The sequence below is a fragment of the Coregonus clupeaformis genome, chromosome 16 (assembly GCF_020615455.1).
Source record: "Coregonus clupeaformis isolate EN_2021a chromosome 16, ASM2061545v1, whole genome shotgun sequence".
Lineage (NCBI taxonomy): Eukaryota > Metazoa > Chordata > Actinopteri > Salmoniformes > Salmonidae > Coregonus > Coregonus clupeaformis.
Window position 1 is genome coordinate 30,078,491 of NC_059207.1, and position 22,463 is coordinate 30,100,953.

The 22,463-nt window shown below is 43.7% G+C and overlaps 2 protein-coding genes across 3 annotated transcripts in view; both read right to left on the reverse strand.

Moving 5' to 3' along the window:
- LOC121584943 (serine incorporator 5) overlaps positions 1–5,641 on the reverse strand; it is a 57,364-nt gene extending 51,723 nt beyond the window's left edge. Inside the window, exon 1 of one of the 2 annotated variants that reach the window (XM_041901208.2) lies at positions 5,455–5,641. In XM_041901208.2, coding sequence (XP_041757142.1) covers positions 5,455–5,481 — 27 coding nt within the window. In that variant the 5' untranslated portion in view covers positions 5,482–5,641. The remainder of the gene's footprint in view (positions 1–5,454) is intronic. The other variant, XM_041901209.2, reaches the window with a different exon arrangement.
- Positions 5,642–9,045: 3,404 nt separating this feature from the next.
- Positions 9,046–17,292, reverse strand: cdk7 (cyclin-dependent kinase 7). Its single transcript, XM_045225897.1, has 12 exons — positions 17,200–17,292; positions 16,747–16,806; positions 15,467–15,500; positions 15,154–15,221; positions 14,797–14,865; positions 12,879–12,989; positions 11,970–12,088; positions 11,754–11,853; positions 11,305–11,391; positions 10,984–11,133; positions 10,584–10,728; positions 9,046–9,949 (listed from the first exon to the last, which is right to left on the reverse strand). Exons 1-12 carry the CDS (start codon positions 17,263–17,265, stop codon positions 9,921–9,923), a joined length of 1,038 nt encoding a protein of 345 aa, XP_045081832.1. The 5' UTR covers positions 17,266–17,292; the 3' UTR covers positions 9,046–9,920.
- Positions 17,293–22,463: the final 5,171 nt, after the last annotated feature.

Sequence of the window (22,463 nt, forward strand, 5' to 3'; positions counted from 1 at the left end):
AACGCGTCTCTTTCCTGAGCGGTATGACGGCAGCGTGGTCCCATGGTGTTTATACTTGCGTACTATTGTTTGTACAGATGAACGTGGTACCTTCAGGCGTTTGGAAATTGCTCCCAAGGATGAACCAGTACAATTTTTTTATGAGGTCTTGGCTGATTTCTTTTCATTTTTCCATGATGTCAAGCAAAGAGGCACTGAGTTTGAAGGTAGGCCTTGAAATACATCCACAGATACACCTCCAATTGACTCAAATGATGTCAATTAGCCTATCAGAAGCTTCTAAAGCCATGACATCATTTTCTGGAATTTTCCAAGCTGTTTAAAGGCACAGTCAACTTAGTGTATGTAAACTTCTGACCCACTGGAATTGTGATACAGTGAATTATAAGTGAAATAATCTGTCTGTAAACAATTGTTGGAAAGATTACTTGTGTCATGCACAAAGTAGATGTCCTAACTGACTTGCCAAAACTATAGTTTGTTAAAAATAAATTTGTGGAGTGGTTGAAAAACGAGTTTTAATGAGTCCAACCTAAGTGTATGTAAACTTCCGACTTCAACTGTATTTTGTTACCTTACAACCTTGAATGAAAATTGATTTTTTGGGGGCTTGTATCATTTAATTTACACAACATGCCTACCACTTTGAAGATGCAAACTATTTCTTCTTGTGAAACAAAACAGAAACAAGACAAAAAAACAGGAAACTTGAGCGTGCATAACTATTCACCCCCCCCCAAAGTCAATACTTTGTAGTCACTTTTTGCAGCAATTACAGCTGCAAGTCTCTTGGGGTATGTCTCTATAAGCTTGGTACATCTAGCCACTGGGATTTTTGCCCATTCTTCAAGAAAAAACTGCTCCAGCTCCTTCAAGTTGGATGGGTTCCGCTGGTATACAGCAATCTTTAAGTCATACCACAGATTCTCAATTGGATTAAGGTCTGGGCTTTGACTAAGCCATTCCAATACATTTAAATGTTTCCCCTTAAACCACTTGAGTGTTGCTTTAGCAGTATGCTTAGGGTCATTGTCCTGCTGGAAGGTGAACCTCCGTCCCAGTCTCAAATCTCTGGAAGACTGAAACAGGTTTCCCTCAATAATTTCCCTGTAGTTAGCGCCATCCATCATTCCTTCAATTCTGACCAGTTTCCCAGTCCCTGCCGATGAAAAACATCCCCACAGCATGATGCTGCCACCACCATGATTAACTGTGGGGATGGTGTTCTCGGGGTGATGAAAGGTGTTGGGTTTGCGCCAGACATAGCGTTTTCCTTGATGGCCAAAAAGCTCAATTTTAGTCTCATCTGACCAGAGTACCTTCTTCCATATGTTTGGGGAGTCTCCCACATGCATTTTGGCGAGCACCAAACGTGCTTGCTTATTTTTTTCTTTAAGCAATGGCTTTTTCTGGCCACTCTTCCGTAAAGCCCAGCTTTGTGGAGTGTACGGCTTAAAGTGGTCCTATGGACAGATACTCCAATCTCTGCTGTGGAGCTTTGCAGCTCCTTCAGGGTTATATTTGGTCTCTTTGTTTCCTCTCTGATTAATGCCCTCCTTGCCTGGTCCGTAAGTTTTGGTGGGCGGCCCTCTCTTGGCAGGTTTGTTGTGGTGCCATATTCTTTCCATTTTTTAATAATGGATTTAACAGTGCTCCCTGGGATGGTCAAAGTTTCAGATATTTTTTTTATAACCCAACCCTGATCTGTACTTCTCCACAACTTTGTCCCTGACCTGTTTGGAGAGCTCCTTGGTTTCATGGTGCAGCTTGCTTGGTGGTGCCCCTTGCTTAGTGGTGTTGCAGACTCTGGGGCCACGGGGGGCCAGTATGAAAAAAATATATATATATGTATGCACTCTGGATAAGAGCGTCTGCTAAATGACTCAAATGTAAATGTTTCAGAACAGGTGTATATATACTGAGATCATGTGACAGATCATGTGACACTTAGATTGCACACAGGTGGACTTTATTTAACTAATTATGTGACTTCTGAAAGTAATTGGTTGCACCAGATCTTATTTAGGGGCTTCATAGCAAAGGGGGTGAATACATATGTTCGTCTGTGTTCTCCCACTTTTCAGTTATCTATTTTTTAGAATTTTTTGAAACAAGTTATTTTTTTCATTTCACTTCACCAATTTGGAATATTTTGTGCATTTCCATTACATGAAATCCAAATAAAAATCAATTTAAATTACAGGTTGTAATGCAACAAAATAGGAAAAACGCCAAGGGGGATGAATACTTTTGCAAGGCACTGTACATATCCACACTATGGCTTTGTTTACTTAGCCACGTTGGTTCAGAAGGAAACCTTATGCCACTGTTCCAGGGTCAGATCTCCCTGCCCAAGGCCTGACCTCTACTATAAAGGGCCACATGGCCCCAGTCTGAATGCAGAGTGTGGCCATGTGGCACTGTGGCAGGCCTGGAGTGACAGACAGCTACTGGATGTTTATGTTAGTCAGCTGCAGGTGTGTGTATGTGTGTCTGCCAGACTAGTACTGCAGGACAGGTGTATGCTGAGTCAGTGTGTGACCTCTCACTGCTGTGTTTGTCACCATACTGTTATGTTTCCAATGTAGGTCAGAGTTCCTGCTGCACCTATCAGAGACACCTCCCTGGTCCTGATTCTCCTGTCCCAGACTACTTCTCTCCCCGTCCATCTACACCACTGTCTGGCCTTCTTCTGCCAAGCTCTGGCCCGTTTCGCTCCGACACTAATCTAATCCAAACAGCCAGCCCCCCACGTTCAACCAAGGAGGAAATTAACAGACCACCTGCAGACCACACACACAAGTAAGACAGACACACAGTCAAAACAAACACAAATACACACACACACACACACACACACACACGTTGACAGGGACAAAGCTAATAGGGGTCAGTGACAGGATTAGCATATGGCCTGTGCAGCAGGACAATGTTGACTAAAGTGTTTGTGCTTAATTTCCTGCAAATCTCAGCCACACACACACACACACACGCACACACACACCACCCCTAATTTCCTTTCATTCCTTTCTTCATTGAGTGGGCTGAAGGGATGTCCCTGACTGCACTGGATGAGGGGTGTGTCCCTGTAATTAAATTCCTCTGGAGGAGAACCTATTCAGTGTGGTTAGACTAGCAGGCAGTAAGGATCAGCCCAGGCCCCTGATACACTCCTCCTCAATGGAACAATGCCAAGAACTAGTCCTACTCCATGGGACATAGAAGCTTTCTGTATCCCTGCTTGGATGACACATTTTCTCAAATACCTCAACATTAAGTCATGTTTAACTATATGTGTTAGTGGACTTTTGGTTGGTTTGTTTGATTTCTGCACTTGAAACCTTTTCAGCCATAGAAGCTCTGCTCGTCACCTAACGGCTTGGCCATATCATCCTCAAGTAGCTGTCTCTAGCCTCCCGAGTGGTGCAGTGGTCTAAGGCACTGCATCGCAGTGTTAGCTGTGCCACTAGAGATCCTGGTTCGAGTCCAGGCTCTGTCGTAGCCGGCCGCGACCGGGAGACCCATGGGGGCGGCGCACAATTGGCCCAGGGTAGGGGAGGGTTTGGCCGGCAGGGATGTCCTTGTCCCATCGCGCTATAGTGACCCCTGTGGCGGGCTGGGCGCAGTGCACGCTGACTCGGTCGCCAGGTGTACGGTGTTTCCTCCGACACATTGGTGCGGCTGGCTTCCGGGTTAAGCGGGCACTGTGGCAAGAAGTAGTGTGGCTCGGTTGGGTTGTGTTTCGGAGGACGCACGACTCTCGACCTTCGTCTCTCCCGTGTCCGTACGGGGGTTGCAGCGATGGGACTGTAACTACTACCAACTGGATACCACAAAAAGGGGGTAAAATAACCACACACACACACAAAAAAAGGTCTCTAGACTTGACAGTTCATGCAGCTTTTGTATTCTGATCATGGAGTTCTGATCATGGAATTCCGAACACGTCATGCGTCTACACCTAGGGTATCGTGTCTAGACTTGACAGTTCATGCAGCTTTTGTATTCTGATCATGGAGTGTCCGGATTCCCTTTTCCCGCACTATATTGAAATGCCAGTATGCATTCTGCAAACGGTGGAACAGGCTAAATCTGATAATAACACAAAAACAACTTGATGGCAGTAGCCAACTACTGTAGCTAACTAGCCAGCTGACCACTGTAACTAGCCAGCAAGCTAGCTAGCAAAGCTAAAGGGATTGCAAAAAGGTTAGCAAACAAAAAAAAAAATCCTAATAAGCTAGCTGGCTAGCATTTATGAAGCCAGCAAACACATTCCTCACAGGCTAGGAACGCATTTCCTCCAATGTTTAATGAAGAGAAAAAAGAAGAAACCCGCACACTGCTCTAGCTAGTATCACTGCTCTTTATTAAGCTTTACGTATCAGCCTCAAGGCCTTCGTCAGAGCTTTTTAATTTAAAAAAGGTTAAAAAAGGTGCCTCTCGCTCCCAAAACACACATTTTCTGTACTGTATGTGCTTTCAGTAGCCTGATTGCGTCCAGACTGAGGAGAAATCCTCACACAATGCGTCCCTGACCACCTCCTGAAGTGGTCAGCCAGATCTGAACACAATCAGACCACAATGCAACTTTTGTGCATATAGACCTGTCTTTTGAATGCGACCTTCGTATTCTGATAGCAGAAGTCGCATGTAAGTGTCAAGTGTAGACACGATCCTTGGGACATCCCTACCCTAAATACTAAGTGAATAAGTGAGGTATATTGGATTAAGCTCAATACTGCTAGTCAAGCAGACACCATTCCAATGGGAAAGAAGAGACAAGACCTGCCAAAACCATTAGAAGCACACAGCATTACGTCACTGGAAAACTGTGAGATAAATTCAAAAAACAAATTGGACCAAGCCAAACACAAAGGCTAGACTATGTTTGCAGAGGTAGCCTGAGCGGCACATTTAGGCACAGAACCCAAATTTGTGTCACTCACGCCGTCAATGCATGATAAACAGTTCAACAATACATTATTTACAGTCGAACTGACATCGGTAACACCAGCAAAACATGTGCCAGTTTACACAAATGTTACAGACTCGCTTCCGATACAAATCACAACAGCTTTGCAGATGCATTGTGCGCTAACGTTACTTTGTATACATTTTAGGGAAACTGGCTGGCTAGATTATCTTCGTGGTCATCCGCTAGGAATAGCTAGCTAGCTTTTAGCCAACCGTTGGAAGACACACACACATACACATTTAATAAAATATAGAAATGAATTTCAACCTTCAATACAAATTGAAATTAAGAATAAAACAAAAATCACTACATGTCGACATTGTCCATCAAATGTAAACTACACATTATGCTGGAGTTTAAATTGTTAGCAAAAGAGGGATCGCTAGCTATAACGTTAGCTGATGCCGGAGGTTTTTACATAAACGTGCCGACTAATATTCCGACATCAGTGAACACTCTTGCTTATTATTACTCACCTGCCCTATACAGCACGGAGTACACATCTTGTTACGGTGGTCAAAAATACCCTTTCAGAATGTAGCCCACTTTTCCAGTCCGGACGTTCTCTCGTAGAGTTCTACTTACAACGACCGTGGCGACAGTACGTGTGTACCACTCTTCCCAGTCTCTCTCTTTCTCGCCCCCTCTCTCCTCCCACTGTTTTTACCGTGATGGCGTTACTTGCTACAGGCAGCTGCTGAACCACTCATTGCACAGACAAAAACCACTAGAGCGTGACTCAAAGCAAGTAAGATGCCATAGCAGAGATACTGTGTAATAAATCACTATGAAGCGTTATAAACAGGTAATACGACAAAGAAGATACTATGACAATGGCACATTTCATTTATAATATTAATTGCATTTTCTTCTTTTATTTATTTCTCACTTCCGTTTTAGTCACATTGTTCTAGGTTCATATAGTTTCCATTCATGATAGTTGGTCAATAAACTGTTATATTATGGATTAGAAATGTCGTACAGTCACAGTGAAATCCTTTTGTAAAAACAGTGTGTTGTTACAGAAGTGTTACTGATTCTGACGTTGGGTTTTCATAATGTTCCATAGTGAGACTATCACTGTAGTCACCATAGTGACAGACAATGAAACTTCAGTTCTCAGCTTCAACAACTTGGCTATTAGCCGGAACCTGGGTGATGACACTGACTTCATCTTCTCAGACTTTTCTCTCTTTCTTTTCCACAGAGAAACGCAAACAAGATACAGGGAGGAATGTTTAGAGAAGGGGTGTTTTTTTTCACTCAGTGTGTGTGTGTGTGTGTATCTGTGTGTGGACTAAGAGGACCTTCACATGGATACAGAATGGCATATCTGAGCCCACTCACACAGGCAACCTTTTCCTACTCTGTCCTTGGAATTAATCTGGTACAGGGAAGCCTGGGCGTTTATTTAATTTAACATAATATTTATATTTATTCATATCATGTGATGCCAAGAACCAATATCATGTGATATTGAAGTCAAAGTCAGATAAGGGAGCAGGCATTTGATCTTGAGTCAAACACTGCCCATGTGCATTCTTTCACAGAATGAGCAATGTAGCCCTTAACAATGGCTCGCATAACTATTCTTGGAGTGATTCTGTTATCCCAGTGTGAGCTGATAACTGGCCTCCTGTGTACAACTGCTGTGTGTGTCATCTGCCGCCGCCATCACACACACCATCCATTCACACACACACAGGACCCTGTCATTTCTCCAGGCTGGGCCGCCACACACGGCCATTGTTTCTCTGCTCTGCTGTTCAAGTGCTGTATTGTATTGTGGGGCATCAGCTCGCCCTCACCTCAACCATGAGCCCCATGATCCAAACGGTTCTCTGTCGTCTGGACCGAACTTGTCTGGACTGAGTCCTGCTCCAATACTCCAATAAGATGTCTTTCCTTCCTTTTCATTGAGATAACAATCACTGATCCAACAGCATTGGATGGGTGAAAGGCAACAAGGGCCTCACTACGGTACAGGTGTAGAGGATGGCAGCTTTTGACATGCTCTGTTCTGACACAACTGGACAGGGGACAGCTAAAAGGTAGTCTCCTATCACAACCTCTGTGGAGTGCTGAGTGCCCTGAATCTGGCGAGAGAGACTAACTGAGCCTGTCATGAGATCTGCCCTCACTTGTCAGGCTGTGTCAGATCAGTCTGGACAGATTAGAGGGGACAGTAGTGATGGGGGAAATGTATACAGAGTATCGCAATAATATTTTTGATTATATTATATACATTTTATGACTCCAAGTATCGATTCTCCCCCCCAAAAATAGTAGGTAACATTAGCTAGTGCTAGTCGGCGGTACCTGTGCCAAAACACTTTTCTCTTTCTCTAGTTTGTTATCCACCTTCTTTTTAAAATGGTGAGCCAACATGTTTTCAGCACTTTTATTTCCATGGTTGATCAAAACTTGTTTTCTCATGGCTCTCTCTTGTCCCTTTGCAGCAGACATGGTGAGCAATGTGTTTGGAACATCGAATCGTGAGAATCACAATACATATCATATCAGCACCTAAGGATTGTAATATCATCGTATCGTGAGGTCCGTGGCATATCCCAGCCCTAGGGAACAGGAGGCCACTTTAGACTGTTGACATACAGCGCTGGTGGTGGTACACTGGTGTCAGACTGGAGCTGAACTGTGCCACCCTGTCTGCCCTGGAGGCATTTTGTCTCCTTGTCACACACATTCTCCCACCCTCCCACACACACACACAATGGGCAAGTTTATTTTGCATGTTACGGTGCCCCAGGGTGGGCAGGGTTTGCTCATTCCATATTTCTGTACACACATACACACACCTTCCTTTGCAAGATTCTCTCTCTTTGGTTGGGTATTCATTGCACAGACTAAACTGTGTGTAATTTTTGTTTTCTATTATATACACACAACATGACCAAAAGTATGTGGACACCTGCTCGTCGAACATCTCATTCCAAAATCATAAGCATTAATATGGAGTTGGTCCCCCCTTTGCTGCTGTAACATCCTCCACTCTTCTGGGAAGGCTTTCCACTAGATGTTGGAACATTGCTGCGGGGACTTGCTTCCATTCAGCCACAAGAGCATTAGTGAGGTCGTGCACTGATGTTGGGCGATTAGGCCTGGCTCGCAGTCGGCGCTCCAATTCATCCCAAAGGTGTTAAATGGGGTTGAGGTCAGGGCTCTGTGCAGGTCAGTTAAGTTCTTCCACACCAATCGCGACAAACCATTTCTGTATGGACCTCGCTTTGTGCACGGGGGCATTGTCATGCTGAAACTGGAAAGGGCCTTCCCCAAACTGTTGCCACAAAGTTGGAAGCACAGAATCATCTAGAATGCCATTGCATGCTTTAGCATTAAGATTTCCCTTCACTGGAACTAAGCGACCTAGGCCGAACCATGAAAAACAGCCCCAGACCATTATTCCGCCTCCACCAAACTTTACAGTTAGCACTATGGTAGCATTCTCCTGGCATCCGCCAAACCCAGATTTGTCCGTCGGACTGCCAGATTGTGAAGCGTGACTCATCACTCAAGAGAACGCATTTCCACTGCTCCAGAGTCCAATGGCGGCGAGCTTTACACCACTCCAGCCGACGCTTGGCATTGCGCATGGTGATCTTAGATTTATGTGCGGCTGCTCAGCCATGGAAACCCATTTCATGAAGCTCCCGAGGAACAGTTATTGTGCTGACGTTGCTTCCAGAGGCAGTTTGGAACTCGGTAGTGAGTGTTGCAACCGAGGACAGACGATCTTTACGCGCTACGCGCTTCAACAATCGCCGGTCTCGTTCTGTGAGCTTGTGTGGCCTACCACTTCGCAGCTGAGCAGTTGTTGCCACTTCACAATAACAGCACTTACAGTTGACCAGGGCAGCTCTACAAGGGCAGAACTGACTTGTTGGAAAGGTGGCATCCTATGACGGGGCCACATTGAAAGTCACTGAGCTCTTCAGTAAGGCCATTCTACTACAAATGTTTGTTTATGGAGATTGAATGGCTGTGTGCTCGATTTGATACACCTGTCAGCAACGGGTGTGGGTGAAATAACCGATTCCACTAATTTGAAGGGCTGTCCACATACTTTTGTATATATAGTGTTTATTTGTTTTCCTCACAAACACACACACACCGCGTGAAAAGGTTAATTCTTTATACCTTTATCAGGATTCAGTCTCTGTTTATGTAGTGGGTGGATGGTAGTGTAATCATTCAGAGCAGTAAGGGCACTTCCCTCCATGTGGGGTGAATGCCAACACAAACCAGAGTGGGAAAGGTGACATGAGGATTCCCAAACATAAGTTCCTTCCTAATATTCGATTCAATATATATTTTTTATTCCATATTTGACATTCCACAAACATTTTCCAATAACAGTTTTCATTAAATTCATGAAAAAAATAATGGTATCAAATGTGAACCTTTATAATAGCTTTCTTTGTAATGCGAGTTAGCTAAGAGTTGAGGTGTCACATTAATTCAGAGTTGTCAACCAAATGAACAAGAGCATAATCTCAGACAGAATTATTTATTATCCTACATCACTTACACAAAAAATAAACAAATAAAACTAAATCTATGAAATGAATCATAACGAAAACCAAGTGTTGCTGTTTTTCCTCTTCTGTCACATAAATAGTTCTGCTCTACCAGGCTCTTACAGAGCTCAGAAATCATTGTTGCAATGAAGAATATTCAGAACCACTGTTCTAGACCACACTGGAGGTTTTCACAGCTGGACCATTAGACCACAATGGGCCGCACTGGAGGCATAAGTAGTTGTCCCTAACCACAGATCTAGGATCACATGACCTAACACCAAATGTAAAAAAAATAATGACCCTGGACCACTGGTTAGGGGAAACTTCTACCTAGTCCAATGAACCACACTGGGAGTTCAACAGCAGGAGTGGTCATGTTGCTCCACCGAAGCAAATCCCCCCTCTCACAGTATCAGTTTCTTCTTTATGGTGCCTGAAAAGGAAAAACAACCATTGCTTTAATGAACGTATACACGCACCATCTGCTAACAACTAAATTCAGATTTCAGCACCCAGAGCCTCTTTTTAAATATAGCTCAGCGTATTATAATATACAGCCCAGTCGACCTAAATAGTTCTTAAACCACCGCTTTGAACCTCCCAGTAACACACGGTTTCCTCCCAGTAACACGGCTTCTGTTGCAGTAAAATGTCCTGCCACCACCCTTTCAACTGTGTGTGTGTGTGTGTTCTAGTCCTGGGTTGCTATAGCAGTCATTTTACCGCCGACACCCTTTTAATTACTGGCCTCTGAATCTAATGGGATTCCAGCTCTATGCGAGTAAAAGCATGTTCCTCTGACAGTGTGTGAGATTACGTGTTTTTAATTGATGAGGGTATTTCTGATAACATGGTCACAGTCCAAAAAGATGTATGCATTCTAGGAACGGGAGGGTCCCTTGCTGGCCCCACCAAATCTAGAAACCAGTCCTTGAATCCATTGTACAAGCCAAACCATCAGTTTAAATAAGCAAGCAGAATAATATTTCCCAATGTCAAACACAACCATGTATGATGGAATAATGATGTCTGTGCTATTGACTCCACTGGTGAGGGGGGTTATTTACTTGTCTCCAGTCCGTCTCGTTTCCTCTTGATTCCGATGGTGAGGTTCTCCTTCTCTTTGAGAGCCTCTGCTGAGGAGTTGGGCCGGGGCAGCTGGGCCCCGGGGGTCGGACCTGGTCTGTTACTGAAGTATCTCATCTTTAGAGCCTGGAGACAGGGGGTAGAAGGGGGGGGCTTTAGAGCTAGGAGAAACAGCACTGAATATTCACAGAGTGAAGCCCAACTAAGGCAGTGTCACAATTGACACCCTATTCCCCATAGGGCTCTGGTCAAAACAATAGTAGTGCACTATATAGGGAATAGGATGCCATTATGGATGCATATAATATGCAGGGTAATACAACTACGCTAAAAACTAAGGAACTTGTGAAAGACACCGAGTGCCACAGCACACCAGCATACCTGTGTAGCTGTAAGGCGTGTGGAGGGGTTGAAGGTGAATAGACCCTGTAGTAGCTCTAAGAGGTCGTCTCCTGCAGCACTGAAGATGTGTTCCAGAGGAGTACCAGGAAACAACTTAAACGACACATAGTCAGGTAGACTACTCATCCCCTAGAGACAGAGAGCGAGAGAGAGACGGAGAGAGACAGAGAAGCACAGAGTTAGATAGAGACATGAAGGCATTATTTAGATCCACAATTTAGTATTGAGGGACCAGGTATTTTAAAGCAGATGCTTGGTCTTACATAACCACATATGCAGACACAGAAAAGACAGACTCACAGGCCAGGTGCTGTCTGTAGGAGTACCCAGAGCTTCAAAGATCTTACTCAGCTGGTCCAGATCTGAGTCTCCTGCTAGGAAGGGTAACTGGAGAGAGACAGGGTGTTACACCACAAACATGTATCGAGCATGGGCTGAGTCCCAAATGACAACATATTCCTATGGGCCCTGGACAAAAGTAGTACACTATATAGGGAATAGGGTTCCATTTGGGATGCAAATAGTGGGTGTACAGAAAGGTGTGTGTCTGACAATACAGTTATGTCGAACATTAATGCTCAGTCTTGATCAAAAAGTCACCATGAGACAAGACAATTTCAGAACAAAGTTCAATTAATCTGAGCTGCCTAGTTTCACAGGGTTTTTGTACCTTTATCCAGACAAATTGTCCAGTTTTGTCTCGTCTCAATGTTTAAATTGGACTGAGCTTATGTGGTGTGTGAGTGTACCCTTAAGAGGAGCTCTGCAAGGATGCAGCCCACAGCCCACATGTCGACGCCCACCCCATACATCCTGGCTCCGAACAACAACTCTGGAGAACGATACCACCTGAGAGAGCGCAAACATTGCATCACAAACACAGTGACACCTTACATTTATTTTAATGTAATTTTTACTAAATGGACAATAAAAGCTTTGAAATTGAGTTTGAGAGTGACACCTACCTGGTGACTACCTGGTGAGTGTAGACTCTGTTAGGGCTGCCGAAGGCTTTAGCCAAACCAAAATCAGCCAGCTTCAACACACCATTCTCATCCAGCAGCAGGTTATTGGGCTTCAGATCCTACACACAGACACAGTATTTTACTATGGAGCAAATACAATTTTTCCTTTGCCAAGATAATCAATCCACCTGACAGGTGTGGCATATCAAGAAGCTGATTAAACAGCATGATCTTTACACAGGTGCACCTTGTGCTGGGGGGCAATAAAAAGCCACTAAAATGTGCAGTTTTGTCACACAACACAATGCCACAAGTTGAGGGAGCGAGCAATTGGCATGCTGACTGCAGGAATGTCCACCAGAGCTGTTGCCAGAGAATTTAATTTTCATTTCTCTACCATAAGTCGCCTCCAACGTCATTTTAGAGAATTTGGCATTATGTCCAAAAGGCCTCACAACCACAGACCACATGTAACCACGCCAACCCAGGACCTCCACATCCGGCTTCTTCAACTGCTGGATTGTCTGAGGGGGGTGGGTGCTGAAGAGTATTTATTTCTGTAATAAAGCCTTTATGTGGGGGAAAAACTCATTCCGATTGGCTGGGCCTGGCTCCCCAGTAGGCGCCACTGCCCAGTCATGTGAAATCCATATCCATAGATTAGGGCCTAATGAATTCATTTATATTGACTGCTTTCCTTATATGAACAGTAACATCTTTGAAATTGTTGCATGTTGCGTTTATATTTTTGTTCAGTATATATATATATATACTGAACAAAAATATAAACTTTTTTTTTTTCCCCCTGAAGTTCAGTCTACCGCCCCTAACATTACCTCACACAGGCATCTATGAGAGGGTGTGTATTGTACGAGCGTGCTTTGAGGAAGTGTGTATGTGTTAACCTACCCTGTGCAGGACCCAGTGGTGGTGCATGTACTCCAGGCCCTGTAGAGTCATCACTATGAAGGCTTTGATGTTGGCTGGAGTCAGAACCAGACTGGTATCTTTAATGATCACCTAGAACATAGGAAAGGGAGTTAGACCAGGGGTGTCAGTCTCAATAGTCTACAACCCCCTTTCTTAACTCCAGGGCTGCAGGTTCACAGACAACAAAACGCCTCTCAGGAAAGTACAAGATGATCTGACAACAGATATCAGAAAATAATTTCAGCTCAACATCTCTATATGTAGTCAGGCTATCAAATCCTCCTCATATTTCAGTCCTCTGTGAGCTTTCTCTGTCTGTCTATGATCTGATAATGGTCATTAGATCATCTTGAGAGCTGAGGGGAGAGTGGTATTGATTATTTAAGAGCAGCTATCAATACTTCATTATGGCTCTAAGGGGGTCTGTTTTCCTGCTCTCTACCTGAGTTTGAGGTATCGGCAGTGAAACTGGGCACTCATCTGAAGCCATCCGGCAGGCACAGACTCCCATAAATACAGAGTAAATAGAAAATCGAGGCAAGGAGAGATGGAGAGAGAAATGGGGATGGCTGAGAGAGAGAGATGTCCCCCAGGGCCAGAGCTGGCCCTACAGAACTCCTCAGAGATAGAAACCAACTAATACCATAGCTCTCAGGCTGCTCCCTCTCTCTGGTTCTCTCTGGGCAGTCTTTGATGTTCAGTTTGACTGAACCCATCTGTGCCTCAGGGAGGACATCACAGAGAGCTAACAGAATGAACAGAGTACCAGTCTGTAAAGGGACCTTCTCGCATATCCAAAAGGATCTTCATACTATGTATTAACCCATGAGGCCCAAGTACTGCCCTCTCCTCTCTCTGGAGAGATAAATGGCGTATCCCTGTAGTGGCCTCTAGTGTCCAAAGCCACTTTTAGAATACAGCCGTGAATGTCAGCATTTACAATGCCAGTTTCCTGGACACAGATTAATCCTAGTCATGAGCTAGGTTTCCATTCAATTGGCGACAGATTTCATGCAAATATTCTAAAAACCGCATAAAGAAAATATGTGCATTTTCCAACCAGTGGTGTGTTTCCACCAAACTGACTTGCTGCGGATAAAAATCAGTGTGTGATGACATACTGCATGCAAAATGTACTTTTTTTCACTTACATTTTCATGTACCATATAAAAATTGAAAGTTCAATGTGTTTCCATCGCATTTTCAACTCTACCAATAGCTTTGTCACAAAATCTGTTGCGTTAAATAGCAAATGCGCCTACTCTGGTCTTGGCACCTCCGCTCTAGCCAACAGCTCGCAGATACAGGTAGCCTAGTCTACATGATGAGATTATTATGGATAAGAGCGAGAATATTTATATTTGTCAAACGGCAGTCAAGCATCGATCATCATGTCACCAGAATAAGACCCTAAATATTTATTGGAAAGGAGCATCAAGCTCATCACCGTCCACTTTCACCACCCTGTGAAGTTCCTCATAATTTATCTTATCTGTAATAAACTGCATGTTTTTCCCGAGTCTTAGTGGGAGGACCACACACATATCATCGCGAGACTCCCAAATTTACTTTGATATGATGGTTATTATATAAACATTTGCGCATAAAAGGCGTTTCCACCGCCATTTCTCACACATTTCATTTTACAGACACAAAAAGATCCCACCATGTCGAACGAACAATTTATAAAATTGTACCGAAACGTCCTGTTTCCATCACAGCTGTCGTGATTTATTTTTATATGGTGTGACTATGGTGTGGATGGAAACATGCTTATGGTCTAAAAAGCTATTTCAGTGGCGATTCTCCATTAAGCAAGCTTTTTAGTCCAGGACTAGGCTTAATCTGTGTCCATGAAACCGGCCCAATATGACCAAAACCTGAAGCTCAGTCTTACCTCCAGATCTGTCTCCATGTAGTCAAACACCAAGCTGATGTTGGATTTGTGCCCGAATGCATCAAGCAGCTGAGAAACAGAGACATGGACACACGTTGATGTAAATGTAGGGAAATACTGTACATGATGTTGTGCTTTCTTTGAGAACATTACACAATTTCACAGTAAAGGTGATGGTGAGCAAGATAATTAAGATAGTTTATAAAGGATGCTTTAGTTAGGAATAATATCCAAAGGAGCTCTAAATGATCATAAATGCAACTGATGATGAAACTGATTCAATGCTCTACCAGGAAAGCATTAATATTACTACTGACAGTTTCCATTTAAACAGTAGGAGTTTAGTGTGATTCTTACCCCAATAATGTTTGGGTGACTTAACTCCTGCAGTAGTTTAATCTCTCGTAGGGCTGTCCTGTTGATGCCTGAGAGATACATGATCAACAAACATGAGAAAAATATTCTGAATCAAACTTCATGGGTTGGTTTCCCAAAGATTAAGCCTAATTCTGGACAAAAAAAACAGTTTTAATGGAGATTCTCCACTGAGCTAGCTTTTTAGTCCAGGACTAAGGTTTATCTGTATCAAGGAAACCACCCCATACATAAGTTTGAACCTAAACCACTCTGAAGCTCCAGTACTAGGGTGCGCGGACAGACAGACACTCACCATCTTTAGCCTCTGTTCTGTGTCCAACTTTGATCTGCCAGGAGAAACAGCACACACTTTTAATAGTGTACATTATAATAAAATCAAACCACCATAGTTTTAAAGTGTGGATATGAATCAACAGTTTCATGATGAATGGCATAAATTGCATGGTGTAATCCTGGACGTAGCTCATTTGCATAGTGTGTCCTTAGCATCCTGTTCTCCCCAGCCCCCAGATTATACCCTATACAAGGCCTACACAAAAACCTTATGCAGAAAAAGAGCTGCTGCTGGCAATGTACTTTGGGAGATTCTCAATTGGGAAAAAGTCTGTCCTATCCTCCTCCGTGACCAGGAAACCGGAAGCCATATGTAGGAGTGTCAATTGGTTAATAAGCAAACGGAGGAGTGCCCTCCTCTCCTTGACCACCTCCTCCTACCGAGGAAGCACAAGTGTATCCTCTCGGCTCCCTATCGGGGAAGCGTTTTGAAATCTGTCACACACCCTTTGAATCAGGTGTGCGTTCAGTATGACAGAACGGTGTGCAATGTTGAATTTAACGGAAACGGTACTGTACTGAACGACCAGTTGAAAAATGTTATGATTATGGTGGCCCAGAGGGCGATTACCGTATGGTGCCCTGGATCTGAACCCCGCCCTGTGCAACTAGGTCCTGGACTTCCTGAGGGGCCAACCCCAGGTGGTGAAGATAGGCAACAACACCGCCACGCTGATCCGGAACAAGGGGGCCCTACAGGGGTGCGTGCTCAGTCCCCTCCTGTACTCCCTGTTCACCCATGGTTGCATGGCCACGCACATCGCCAACTCAATCATCAAGTTTGCTGACGACACAACAGTGGTAGGCCTGAGTACCAACAACGACGAGACAGCCTACAGGGAGGAGGTGAGAGCCAGCGATGCCAGTAAAATAACCTCTCCCTCAACAAAACGAAGAAGCTGAACAGGGACTTCAGGAGACAGCAGAGAGTACGCCCCCATCCAGATTGACAGGGCCATAGCTGAGAGGGTGAAAAGCTTCAAATTCCTCGGCGTGCACATCACTGACGACCTGAAATGGTCCATTCACACAGACAGTGTTGTGAAGAAAGCGCAACAGCGCATCTTCAACCTCAGGAGGATAAAGAAAGTCGGCTTGGCCCCTAAGACCCTCACGAAATGCTAGATGCACCATTGAGACCATCCTGTCAAGCAAAACCAAATTAGATCTCCCTTTCCCCTCTTTAAGGATGCCATTTTTCGAGCCTGAACCATTCATCCCAGATCTTAGGGGCTTTACCTTCTTGATGGCAACTATCGTGTCGTTGGTCTTGTCCCTGGCTTTGTAAACAGTGGCAAACTGTGGGAAGGCAGGAAGAACAACATTCGTTGGTAAGTAAAACAGAGTGAAACTAACGTTACCATCAACTTCAAAAGTGACACAAGCAGATAAATGTAGCTAACTAGTCAACAAACACATTAACTAATTAATTACTGCTAGTTAGTTAATACAAGCTATCATCAGAAGGCTTTTTAATTGCTGTGATTTTGAAGGTGTTGCCTTTGCAGAAACCGGCAACGTTTTACAACTCATGCCATGGCTAGCTCATTGTGCTGCTAGCTAGCTAGGATAGTATAACGTTGCAGCTAGCAATATAGCTTTAGTTTTCTTTGAATCTATAAAGCGCTAATCTAAACAAAGCGGCTCATACGCAAAACACTACATTGGCAAGAGAACACTGTTTCTCATTACCTGACCCTCCCCCAGAAAATCTAGTTTTTCATATCTTTTTGCTCGGGACTTTACATCAAGCGCCATGATCGCAATTTAAACTGTAATTTCTCCAACTTCCGGCTTTGTTAAAGGTCCATAAGTATTTCCGGGTGAAACAATCATCGTGTTGAGAGTTGATTTTTGACCAACAGCGTCATCTGTTGGTTACTATTAACCTGAAGACTCTTACTTATATCGACATGATTTTATGATCTAACCCCCAAAACAAAGAGCAACGACAGGTTTGTAGACATTCTATGTCCTTTTGTCAAAATGAGAAAAGCACTTGTAGTATGGCAAATTATTGTCCCACACGATGAAATCGGGGAGGGGACTGTGGATCTGTATCTGTCCTAGCCCATTATTGGACTAAAGAAGTGTAACGTTACTCCTTAGTCCAAGGACCTTACATGTTCTGTTTAAATACATCTAAACTGTCTAAACCGGGGGAGGGGGTTCTACTAAGCTATATGGAATTGTTTTAAGAAGGTCATACCAAGGATCTTTTTGCTATTTGATTTTGAATTTTAAGACCCCTTGAAGTATCAAAAAATATATATCAAAAATATTTGATAAAAATGTGTATTTGGCTTTACTGCTATTAGCCCATACAAACGCATTAAATAACAGATTCACTACATGGAACAACAGATAGTCCCCCTCAAAAATCCAAAGGAAGTTTGATCTGAAGTGCCTGTCCTATATCTGAGAGATATAAGTAAGATCAGGAAACATTTGTAACTTTTTTGACATGTTTTTAAGGTTCCCACAAGGCCATATTTCCATATTACAGCGCTTGTTTACAGAAAACAGAGTGGACTACCTGTGCTTATTAGCTAGCGGAGTCTCAGAACACCTGTGTGTAAACGGAAGAAAGACACATTTACATTTTACAGACACTCTTATCCAGAGCTTATTTTTCATACTGACCCCCGTGGGAATCGAACCCACAACCCTGGCATTGCAAGCGCCATGCTCTACCAACTGAGCTACAGGAGGACTGTACAAAGTAGTTGTCAATGAAAAATTGTGGCTGCAACTGTGTTATAACCGGTGTATTTTTCTGTTGTGAAAATATTTTGATGTGATATGAAAGTAGAGGGATTTATGTTTCTAGAACCATACCGCAATTGAGAATTGATTCACGTTTTAGATGCAGTATTTGGCTGTTTTGGCTTCCAGAGCCAATTCGCCCTCCCCCGGCTTAGACCGGGTTTAGACTGTTTAGTGCCAAAAATAAGGGGTTAACCCCATAAAGGTGTGTACCAATTTAACCTTTTGTTTTTAGAAAATTATTTCTCGCTGATATGAAAGATAAGGTCCTTATGCTTCCAAAACCGTACCGCAAGCGATGCGTGTTAATGTTCAGACCAAGCATCTCAGCTCTTAACAAAACTCCTTCGTCCAATGACTCTTATGTGTAATGGAACTGAGAGTCATGATCAAGGGCTATCCTGTCCATACCTTAATTTGTATGTTCTTTAGTCACACTCAATATCTCAGACAGCACTGGCCCGATTTTGACAAAACTTGGGTGAATGATGCATCTTGCCATAGAGATCCGGCATTTACAAAATTACTCTGATTGGCCAGATGGTGGTGCTATAATTAGAGATTGAAAATGCAAACTTTGAAAGGTCACGCCCCTCACCCCGTTTGACCTAAAGTCATGAAATTCAGTACATAGGTCCCTATCCTCACAAGGAACACATTTGCTTCAGGGACCAATTAGGTCCGCCATGATAGGTTTTCCACGCTACACTTCTGGCACTGAATAACATAATGGCGCCAGTGGAGATGGCTGCCGTTTTACGGGCTTCTAACCAATTGTTTTATTGTGTGTGTTTTTTCGCGTTATTTGTAACTTATTTTGTACATAATGTTTCTGCCACTGTCTCTTATGACCGAAAAGAGCTTCTGGATTTCAGGACAGCGATTACATTTTTTTCATGCTGATCCTCAACAAGGGGGCCCCTCAGGGGTGCATGCTCAGTCCCCTCCTGTACTCCCTGTTCACCCATGACTGCATGGCCAGGCATGACTCCAACACCATCATTACATTTGCAGACGACACAACAGTGGTAGGCCTGATCACCGACAACGATGAGACAGCCTATAGGGAGGAGGTCAGAGACCTGGCCGTGTGGTGCCAGGATAACAACCTCTCCCTCAACGTGATCAAGACAAAGGAGATGATTGTGGACTACAGGAAAAGGAGGACCGAGCACTCCCCCATTCTCATCGACAAGGCTGTAGTGGAGCAGGTTGAGAGCTTCAAGTTCCTTGGTGTCCACATCACCAACAAACTATCATGGTCCAAACACACCAAGACAGTCGTGAAGAGGGCATAACAAAGCCTATTCCCCCTCAGGAGACTGAAAAGATTTGGCATGGGTCCTCAGATCCTCAAAAAGTTATACAGCTGCACGATCGAGAGCATCCTGACTGGTTGCATCGCTGCCTGGTATGGCAACTGCTCGGCTTCTGACCGCAAGGCACTACAGAGGGTAGTGCATACGGCCCAGTACATCACTGGGGCCAAGCTTCCTGCCATCCAGGACCTCTATACCAGGCGGTGTCAGAGGAAGGCCCTAAAAATTGTCAAAGACTCCAGCCACCCTAGTCATAGACTGTTCTCTCTGCTACCACACGGCAAGTGGTACCAGATTGCCAAGTCTAGGTCCAAAAGGCTTCTTAACAGCTTCTACCCCCAAGCCATAAGACTCCTGAACAGCGAATCAAATGGCTACCCAGACTATTTGCATTCCCCCCCCCCACCCCACCCACCCCTCTTTTACACTGTTGCTACTCTCTGTTTATTATCTATGCATCACTTTAACTCTACCTACATGTACATATTACCTCAATTACCTCGACTAACCTTTGCCCCCACACATTGACTCTGTATCCGGACCCCCTATATATAGCCTCGCTACTGTTATTTTACTGCTGCTCTTGAATTATTTGTTATTTTTTACTTACCTATTTTCTACTTAACACTTATTTTTCAACAACTGCATTGTTGGTTAAGGGCTTGTAAGTAAGCATTTCACTGTAAGGAACATGTGACAAATACAATTTGATTTGATTTGAATGACAGATCTGCACGAAACTTGATATGTGGCATCATGGACAAACGTCTCTCAACACAATATTTTCCAGACTAGTACCTAAAACAACATATTGACCAATAAACATTCACGTTGGCATGGTCTGGCACATCAATGCATATAAATCAGTCAAGGATATTCGTATTGTAACACAATTTACTACACATGTTGCAAACACTTTCAAGACTCAACATATGCAAGAACATTCATATCGAATACACGGTGGCACTATAACGGGCACATGTTTATATCTCTTGATCTGTTTGATTCAGAGTGCAGAAATTTGGCACACATGCTCAGCGATATGAGTCTAGCTAAACCACGCGATATCTCAGACACCACTGGCCCGATTTTGACTCAACTTGGGTGAATGATGTGTCTTGCCATAGAGATCCGGCATTTACAAAATTACACTGATTAGCCCAAGGGGGGACTCTATAGTAATCAACAGTACGTACAGTGGGGAAAAAAAGTATTTAGTCAGCCACCAATTGTGCAAGTTCTCCCACTTAAAAAGATGAGAGAGGCCTGTAATTTTCATCATAGGTACACGTCAACTATGACAGACAAAATGAGAAAAAAAAATCCAGAAAATCACATTGTAGGATTTTTTATGAATTTATTGGCATATGATGGTGGAAAATAAGTATTTGGTCAATAACAAAAGTTTCTCAATACTTTGTTATATACCCTTTGTTGGCAATGACACAGGTCAAACGTTTTCTGTAAGTCTTCACAAGGTTTTCACACACTGTTGCTGGTATTTTGGCCCATTCCTCCATGCAGATCTCCTCTAGAGCAGTGATGTTTTGGGGCTGTCGCTGGGGAACACAGACTTTCAACTCCCTACAAAGATTTTCTATGGGGTTGAGATCTGGAGACTGGCTAGGCCACTCAAGGACCTTGAAATGCTTCTTACGAAGCCACTCCTTCATTGCCCGGGCGGTGTGTTTGGGATCATTGTCATGCTGAAAGACCCAGCCACGTTTCATCTTCAATGCCCTTGCTGATGGAAGGAGGGTTTCACTCAAAATCTCACGATACATGGCCCCATTCATTCTTTCCTTTACACGGATCAGTCGTCCTGGTCCCTTTGCAGAAAAAACAGCCCCAAAGCATGATGTTTCCAACCCCATGCTTCACAGTAGGTATGGTGTTCTTTGGATGCAACTCAGCATTCTTTGTCCTCCAAACATGACGAGTTGAGTTTTTACCAAAAAGTTATATTTTGGTTTCATCTGACCATATGACATTCTCCCAATCCTCTTCTGGATCATCCAAATGCACTTCAGACGGGCCTGGACATGTACTGGCTTAAGCAGGGGGGACACGTCTCGCACTGCAGGATTTGAGTCCCTGGCGGCGTAGTGTGTTACTGATGGTTGGCTTTGTTACTTTGGTCCCAGCTCTCTGCAGGTCATTCACTAGGTCCCCCCGTGTGGTTCTGGGATTTTTGCTCACCGTTCTTGTGATCATTTTGACCCCACGGGGGTGAGATCTTGCGTGGAGCCCCAGATCGAGGGAGATTATCAGTGGTCTTGTATGTCTTCCATTTCCTAATAATTGCTCCCACAGTTGATTTCTTCAAACCAAGCTGCTTACCTATTGCAGATTCAGTATTCCCAGCCTGGTGCAGGTCTACAATTTTGTTTTTGGTGTCCTTTGACAGCTCTTTGGTCTTGGCCATTGTGAAGTTTGGAGTGTGACTGTTTGAGGTTGTGGACAGGTGTATTTTATACTGATAACAAGTTCAAACAGGTGCCATTAATACAGGTAACGAGTGGAGGACAGAGGAGCCTCTGAAAGAAGAAGTTACAGGTCTGTGAGAGCCAGAAATCTTGCTTGTTTGTAGGTGACCAAATACTTATTTTACACCATAATTTGCAAATAAATTCATAAAAAATCCTACAATGGGATTTTCTGGATTTTTTTCCTCAATTTGTCTGTCATAGTTGACGTGTACCTATGATGAAAATTACAGGCCTCTCTCATCTTTTTAAGTGGGAGAACTTGCACAATTGGTGGCTGACTAAATACTTTTTTTCCCCAATGTACATTAGTCACACGCGATATCTCAGACACCACTGGCCCGATTTTGACGAAACTTGGGTGAATGATGTATCTTGCCATAGA